The sequence below is a fragment of the Mauremys mutica genome, chromosome 12 (genome assembly GCF_020497125.1).
Source record: "Mauremys mutica isolate MM-2020 ecotype Southern chromosome 12, ASM2049712v1, whole genome shotgun sequence".
NCBI classification, from domain to species: domain Eukaryota; kingdom Metazoa; phylum Chordata; order Testudines; family Geoemydidae; genus Mauremys; species Mauremys mutica.
The window spans coordinates 6,306,850-6,315,123 of record NC_059083.1 but is presented as its reverse complement, the minus strand read 5'-3'; the positions used below and the strand labels follow the sequence as shown (position 1 = coordinate 6,315,123).

The 8,274-nt window shown below is 55.6% G+C and overlaps 1 protein-coding gene across 1 annotated transcript; it reads left to right on the top strand.

Annotated features, from left to right (window-relative positions):
* The first annotated feature begins 2,168 nt into the window (after positions 1 to 2,168).
* Positions 2,169 to 8,052, top strand: LOC123346015 (C-type lectin domain family 2 member D-like). The gene is made up of 5 exons (XM_044983205.1): positions 2,169 to 2,446; positions 3,161 to 3,271; positions 5,732 to 5,916; positions 6,751 to 6,854; positions 7,088 to 8,052. Exons 1-5 carry the CDS (start codon positions 2,230 to 2,232, stop codon positions 7,215 to 7,217), a joined length of 747 nt encoding a protein of 248 aa, XP_044839140.1. The 5' UTR covers positions 2,169 to 2,229; the 3' UTR covers positions 7,218 to 8,052.
* The last annotated feature ends 222 nt before the right edge of the window (positions 8,053 to 8,274 follow it).

Genomic DNA, 8,274 nt, shown 5'->3' with positions numbered 1-8,274 from the left:
GCCTTGTGGAGTACGTGGCAGGTGCCCGTTGCTGTCAGCCCCAGAAGCAACCGACGCGGGGCGGGATGGCCATGGAGGTGCCGAGGCGCTGACGGATTGCGCCGTCAAAGGAGGCAGTCTGTCCCCAGACGGTGCCGAGGAGCGGTGCCGGTCTGCACGGTACCGGGACGGTGACCGAGACCAACGTCTGCTGCGGTGCCGGGAGCTCGACCGGTGCCGGGAGCTCGACCGGGATCCGGATCTGTGGTGCCGGGAGCGGCTACGCGAGTCGCGGTGCCGGGAACGGTGCCGGGAAGCAGACCTCCGGTGGTGCCGACGCGACGGTGATCTGGACCTGGTGCGACGCCGGGAGTGCGACCGGTACCGCGATGATGAGCGGTACCGGGACTGCGACCGGCGTCGGGACGGCGACCGGTACCGCGATGGCGAGCAGTGCCGAGATCGCGAGCGACAGGACGGCGACCTGCGGTGGGACCGGGACCGGGAGCGTCGTCCGTGCCGTCTGTCCGGAGAGGGCGGTCGGATCATCATGGCCGGCTTTCCTGCGGACGCGACAGCCCGCACCGGCGGTGCCGGGGGCCGGAGGCTCGGTGCCTCTATGAGCTGTATAAGCTCGCGCGCCGAGGAGAATGTCTCCGGCGTCGATGGCAGCCGGGGCTCAACCACGGTCGGTGCCGGGGAGCGTGGCGGTGCTGGACTCAACGGCCCTTGCGGCGCCGGAGTCAACGGCCCGGTGCACGTCCTGTGCACGGCCACCGCGGGGACCGCAGGTGGCGCAATCATCTTGGCTGCTGTGCCCTCAGCGCGGGACTTAGCAATCGCCTTCGCCAGCTTGCGCTTCTTAGAAGGCGAGAGCGAGCGGTGCCGGGTCTTCGGTGCCACTGGCTGAGGCTGCGGAGCCGCGGTGCCGGAGCGGCTCGGGGCCGCCGATGCGCTCTGCACCGATGAAGTTTTCGGTGCCGGCGCGGACGGTGCCGGGGGCTGGAGCGACGCCTCCATTAGGAGCTGTTTTAACCTAATGTCCCGCTCCTTACGAGTTCGGGGTTTAAAGGCGGAACAGATAGAACACTTATCTGTTCGGTGACCTTCTCCAAGGCAATGGAGGCAGGCGTCGTGCGGGTCCCCGATTGGCATAGGCCTCTGGCAAGATGCGCAGGGCTTAAAGCCCGGTGCCTTGGGCATGAGCCCGCACCGGGGGAGGAAAGGGAGGGGAACCCCCCTTAACCCTATCCTAAAACCTAACTAACTAACTATCAAAAACTGTCTATACTAAGTACTAAACGAACTATATACACGGAAAAGTAGCGAGAGCTAGGGTTGTGGAGGACAGAGAGCACTCCACAGTTCCAACTGGCCGTCACGGGCGGTAAGAAGGAACTGAGGAGCGGACGGGCCAGCTGGGGTATATAACCAGCGCCATGGCGGCGCCACTCCAGGGGGCGCCAGCCGGCCCGCCGGAGTTGCTAGGGTAAAAATGTTCCGAAGAGCCGTGCACGCGCGGCGCGCACACCTAACTGGAATGCATTGGAGCAATCACTCGAAGAAGAAACAGACATAACCAATCAGAGCTGGGGATCTGGCCCCATTGGCTGTAGTGGAACCATGGTTAATTTCACCAGCTGGGGATCTGGGGTCAGTGATTTCAATGGAGCTGCCCCAATTCACACCAGCCTGGGATCTGGCCCCATTCTCTCTGCAATTAACTGACCCCAGTCCAGCGCCTGCATCCATGTGTTTGTCAAGTGCTTTGGGATCCTTCATATGACAATTGTTGTATAGAAACCAGGGCCGTCCTAGCACTGTCGGCTCTAACCGACCCTGTGGCTGGGCAGATAAACACCGACAGGAGCCAGCCCGAGTAACCCGACGATTCTCTCCACAGGCAAAGCCTCGAACCCAGACCCCACGGGATAGGACAGCAGTGAAAGGAAACAGAACAAGGATGATCCAGCGACCTGGAGTTGATTTGGGCAGCGCCTGCTAAGGCCTGGTTGACCCTGGGGATCAAAGCAGTGCCAAGGGAAGCTTTTAAACAGTTCAATCGAACACAGCTCAGACCCAGCCTGGCTGGTTGGGGTATTCGGGCAAAACTCATCATCAAATTATATTTGAAAGGGGTTTTTCCTGATCACCCCATGTAGCCAAACTGCACCTGAGCTGTAATCCAGTGAGCTGCTTTGAAACTGTCCTTACGAAGGGCTCTGCCGGCCCCACCGTGAACAGGCCTCAATGACTGGTGGCTGCAGACAGGTGGTTCAGAGGAATGAGTCTCCCGGTTCGGAGTCCGTGAGTCTTTCAGAGAGAGAAAAGATGCAGGACGAGTCGTCTCCTGCTCAGGAGCCAGAGCCAGACCTGGGTTCCCAGGAAACCCCAATGACACAGAACGGAACAATTTGGCTGCCCATCCCCCCCCAGGCTGGAGAAAGCAGCACAATCTGCCCTACAGGTACAGCTGCCTCTGTGGGGTCGTCTTACCCTTCTCCTGTCCAACCCGCATTAACTCAGCGAGGGCCTTTCGCTCCCTCTAGTGGCTGGTCCATGTGAAAGACACTTAAGTCAGCCACGACCTTCAATGTACTGCACCCGATCTCTGCCCTGCTCAGTCCCTGCGTATTCACCCCACTTCCTCCGTCCGCGCTAGACAGGCTGGTCAACTTTCCACCAACGCCTTCTGGGTGGGAAATGCTTTTTTGAACAAGGCAGATTTCCCCCCACAACTCTTTTTGCTCAGAAGTTTTCCGAGTTTCAAATGGAAACAATGACAATCTTCATTTCTAATGAGCAGGTTTTTGTTGGGGGGGGGGGGAATTTGTGTTTGAAGTAGGAAAAGAATCCAATTTTTATTTAAAATGTTGCGGTGTGCTGCCCCCCTCCCCCGCACCTCTCCCCTTTTAACTGAGAACAGTTTGAAGGTGCAGGGGAAAACCCTGAAAACCGCCAATTGAAACCCAAGTTTTTCTGATTTTTTTTTTAAGTTGAAAGGACTTTCCCCTCCCCCCAATTTGGAATGAAAATTTTCACTGCCTGCTCTGTATATTTCTCTATTTGCAAAATAGCCCCTGTTTTTAAACCAGCTCCAGCTGATGCAGTTAATCAGTGAAGGGCCCGGCCCTCCCTGCTCTGGCAGCCGTGCAAGGGTTAATGGCTTTTCCTATTACAGGTTTGCTGTCTGGGTTGAAACCAAGGGCACATCGCTGGGCAGTTCGGAGCCTGGTTCTCAGTCTTGTACTGGTCATCCTCATCCTCCTCATCGCCCTCATCGCCGTGTCAGGTGAGTGTGGCGCCCGCACTGACCCTGTCTCTGCAGCTTCCACTCAGTGTGGAAACATCACAATCCCCCCAACTTCTCTTCCCTCCCCCCACAGCCCACCCCTGCTTCAACAGTCACATCAGACTCTGCTGAGCCCGTGGCGTTTCTGTGGGGTCTCCCCCGCCCCCAGTGTCCAGCTCCCACCGGCTATTGGTTTACTCTGCCCTGTTACCCAAACACACCTGGTTACCCAGGGCTGTGAGTCACCATGTTACCCCCCTTCCTCCAGCAGGAGGGATCTGTACCTGCACCTGGCTGGCTGTCGGCTCCCTGACCCCACCAGCCTGTCAGCCTCACAAGCCCTCTCCTCCCGGCTAGGCCAGCCCTGGCTTTGCCCTGCAGGTAACAATAGCTGCACCCCAGTCCCTGCGTCCCTTTGCAGCGCTCCCCTGTGACATCCAGCCCTGACAGCGGTTCCTCACAGAAATCCCAGATCCGCTGCCCCTAAAGGGACAGACTGCCCCATTTACCAGTTTGACCATAAACTGCCGGTCCTGTATCTCACCCAGCCCTTGTGAGCGCGGCTAATAAACAAGAGGATGTTTGTTCAGGAAAGAATAAAGATTTAATCAGAAATTAGAGCGTGGGATGGAAAGAAATGGTAACAACACAAAACCAAGTAATAAAATGTGAACCTGGGTCTACACTCGCCATTTCTGTCTAATAAAGCTGCTTCTCCCGCAAGTCCAGTCTCTTGCTGAGCTGGCCGGCTTCACAGAAACCAGGAGCCAAGCGGTCCTGAAAGCCCCCCTGCCCCTCCTCAGTGAATGGATCCAGAGGGGCTTTCGCCCTCCTCTGGTATATTCAAACAGAGAGAGAACAGCACCACCTGGTGGCTGGTTGCATCATCGGCGGTGTTCCTATCCTGTACCTAGCATCTCATCTGTAGGTGCATGGGGGTAAAAGCGCCACCTAGTGGCTGTTTATAATCTTAATGGTTGGTCGTAAGTGGCCTCACCCTCTGGCCTTTTTGAGAGCACAGTTTTGTGCCCACAGTCCATTGCCCTGGTATTGCTCCCCCCACAGACCAGCCTGGCCATTCAGATGTCAATGCGCCTGATGTGCAGGTGCAATCAGGTGTCCAATGACTGCATCTGTGTGGCATAGGGTACATGGCAGCCCTCACTGAAAATACCCAAACTCAGGGCAGTTTGCAAAAGGGAGAGCAGACACTCCCAAGACTGGTGGGTAACTCTGAAGTTAGACGCCCCAGCCAGTCACAAACTGTGCTTCTGACCCCACACTGGTTATCAAGAAGTTAAAAAAGAAATCAGCCAGCCCCCTCTATTGCATTCCAGTTCTCTGGCTCCCAGTCAGCACCTTTGTCCAGTACAGTGAGAAGTTATTTAAATACTCTGCTCACTGTACAAAATGTTCTTCTGACCCCAAAGGGCCAGTCACATTACCAGGCCAGTATTACCACGCTGCCAGCCAGTCCTTTAGTGTATAAAACTAAAGGTCTATTATAGAAGAAAGGAAAAGAAAAGAGAATTATTAAATGGCCAAGCAGTCAGATATTCAAAGTCCATATATCAGGTTTTTAGCCATATTGGTGAGTTTGCTGGCTTGAAAGTCTCTCTGGAACATCACCAGCTTGGATGGGTCATTCAGTCCTTTGTTCATAGCTTCTTTTGTAGAAAAGTTGCTTCAGAGGTAAAAAGCAGGACTGAAGACAAAATGGAGATGATGCAGCTGCTTTTTATAGTCTTTTGCCATGTGTCTAGTACTTCCTGTGTCCCAAACACAAGCTCACAGCACATGGCATGGAAAAGCTGTAGCGTTCTCTGTCCACCGGCCTGCCCCTACATGTCTTGCTGACTCAAGGCATAGCCCCTGTCTCCTTTCCATGGGTTCATTGTACAGCTGATGACCCTGGACGGGCCACTGAGCAGGCTGGGCTGTGCCGATGCCAATCTGTCTGGGGGTGTCACCCAGAAACACAGCACAGCTATACCCTACACATCTATAACTCATAGCACAAAAGTGATATAAACATATAAAGAAGGTTATCATGCTTGGCAAATCATAACATTTTCGCAGCTCCCTCACACGGCCTGTCTGGCCAGCTCGGTTGCCATTTGATAATATAGATATCAATAACATCACTAAGTGTTCCACATATTCCACACAGCGTCCCAGTCTGTGCCTGCAGGTACCTGCAGGGGCCAAAAATGGGGACCCCAGCAAAGGAGCCCAGGGCTGGAAGCAAGACCACGAATTCACAGCTGGCGTCACTGTGGGGAGCTGGTGGGTGGCGCTGGCCTCTCTCTGTTGTGCAGGGGAACGTGCCCAGGCACAAGCGCAGCTTCCCATGGTGTGGAGGGGGTGTGGGGTTCCATGGTGTGGTGTCACCGGGGCTTGTTGCCATGGCTACAGAGGGTGACGGGCAGATCTCTCACCCTGTTACTTTCTCATCTCCAGCAAAGAAACCTGAGCCGTGTCCAGCTGGTGCTGCCTGTCCAGTGGCTGCCTGCCCAGACAGCTGGATCGGGCACCTGGGGAAGTGTTACTATTTCTCACAGGCTGAAGGGAACTGGACCCACAGCCAGAGCAACTGCTCTGTCCTCGGTGCCTCCCTGGCAGTGATTGACACCCAGCAGGAAATGGTGAGACCCAGATTCTGGGCTGCACTGGGTGGGGGTGGCAAAGGCGGCTTTATGCTGGGCTTGTCCTGGGGCTGGCAGGGCTCCAGATGCTGCTTGAATTTAGGGCAACTTCTCACATCCCAGAATAGCCAGAGTGCAGAGAGCTCCACCCACTCTCCATCCTCCCCGTTCACTGGGGGTTGAGCCGGAGCAGTGTGGGGCTAATGTGCCGACCCTCTGCTCCAGGGGAGTTGTAGTTTGGGGGCCTTCTGCCCCCTTCTGTGTGCTGAGAACCCAGGTTGGACTACATCTCCCATGATGCCCCACAGTGGCTCAGCCAATAGGGAAACCCCGGTGCATTATAGGAGATGTAGTCTGGGGGAACCCAACTCAGAGTGGAGAATGGAGGTATGAGGCATAAACGATAACTCCCATGAGGCACCTTGGTAACTCAGCTGCCTACAGATTAATGTCAAACTGACCCCAAACAAAATCATTGCTCAATGGAAAATAGAAACTTTTCCATGAAATCAAAATTAAACTTAGGAAAAATTCATCTTTGCAGGAAACACATTTTCTGTCACAGAAACATTTGGTTGGAAAATCTTCAGCCAGCTCCACGAAATACACTAGACTAGTCTTAGCACCATGTCCCTGCATGGGCTGACCAACCCATAGCTCATGGAGCGGACGGCTGCTGCCTCTGAGTTGGGGATGTCATTTCTTGGTGTAGAATTCCCAGCCTGGACCACCTGCCCAGCGCCCTGTGTAGCAGCCCAGAGAACCCAGTGTAGGTTGTAGAGATCCCAGACACGGAGATGTGTAACGTGTATTTGCTGTTACTTTTTAAAAAAGGATTTCCTGATGCGCTATAAAGGACCCTCTGACCACTGGATTGGCCTCCAGAGGGAACTGGACAAGCCCTGGGTGTGGACCAATGGCACCGAATTCAAGAACTGGTGGGTCCCTTTTAGTTCAATTAACTCTGTAAATGCTGCTGCTCACATGTAAAACAGGACACTGGCCTTGTGGTTAAGGCCCGGGGCTGACTTGGGAAATCAGGGTTCAGTGCCTGGCTCTGCCATAGATTTGCCGTGTGACCTGGGGTGAATCGCTCGGGGCTGGATTTTCACGGCTAGTTGAAGCTGCTCTAACAGTTGTGTTGGGTTTTTATTATTTGTTGCTGTTGCAGGTTTATAATAGCGGGAGAAGGACCATGTGCTTTTCTGAATCACAAGGATCTTGCCAGTTCAGGCTGCTCCAGGGAGGGACACTGGATCTGCAGCAAACCAGCGGAGAAACCAGCAGGCAGAGCACAGTGACTGACCCTGGATGACTCGGGCCTTGTCCTTCCAGTGGGGCTGGCCCAAGCTGCCTCAGCGCGTGGGGGACTGGACGGGGCTGGCGAAGGGGGACAGCCCAGCAGCAAGGAAGAGAGACGCTCGCTGAAGGACATCAGGTAGCTCCTCCCCTTGGAGCCTCTGGCCCCCATTGGCCCATTGGGGACTGGGGTGAGGGTGCGGATTGGCCAGCAGCCCCCAGCTCACTCTCTGGCACAGAGACAGGAACCTTCTGACTTGGAAATCAGCAGGGGAGCAGCCAAGCTGCTGTGTCCCTCCTGTCAGGGGCCCAGCGCAGGAGCCTGGCCCGGGCTGTGGCTAGAGGCCATCGTACCAGCTGGGGCCATCGGGAGGTGCTGTGAACCCTGCAGCCTGGGGCAAGGACGCATGAACTCTGCGGTACAGTGAGAAGGGCTGTTGTGCAGGCCCTGCTGAGCGCTGTGGGATCGTGAAGAGACGCCATGGACAGGAGCAGATTGCTGGGACGTGCTAGGACGAAGGGAAGAACGGGTCTGTAACGAGCCCACTGGAATGTGGGTGAGATCAAAGAGCCGGGCTGGTCTCAAGCTGGCCAGGCGCAATCCCCAGGAACAATTCCTGATCGGACAAACTGCGAACAGTGACACACGCGCCCTAACCCCTGAGCTAAACATCAGGAAGATGCAAAGATTATTTGTATCACATCAGCAGTCAGAAGCCCCAGCTGAGATCAGGGCCCCATTGTGCTGGGTGCTGCACAGACACACAGGGAGAGACAGGCCCTGCCCCAGCTGAGATCAGGGCCCCGTTGTGTTGGGTGCTGCCCAGACACACAGGGAGAGACAGTCCCTGCCCCAAGGAGTTCACAGTCTAACTAGACCAGGGGTCTCAAACTCAAATGACCACGAGGGCCACATGAAGACTAGTACATTGGCCCAAGGGCCGCATTACTGACACCTCCCCTCCACTGCCCTTGGTCCCACCCTCACTCCACCCCTTCCATGAGGCTCTGCCCCCTGCCCCGCCTCTTCCCACCCCTTCCCTGCCCCCATTCCAACCC

Bases quoted from the DNA above. Each gene is read 5' to 3' on its own strand.
- LOC123346015 (XM_044983205.1), top strand. From the start codon at position 2,230: ATGACTGGTGGCTGCAGACAGGTGGTTCAGAGGAATGAGTCTCCCGGT. The intron at 3,272-5,731 runs GTGAGTGTGGCG...TCTCATCTCCAG, and splicing joins CGCCCTCATCGCCGTGTCAG to CAAAGAAACCTGAGCCGTGT. The intron at 5,917-6,750 runs GTGAGACCCAGA...TTTTTAAAAAAG, and splicing joins TTGACACCCAGCAGGAAATG to GATTTCCTGATGCGCTATAA.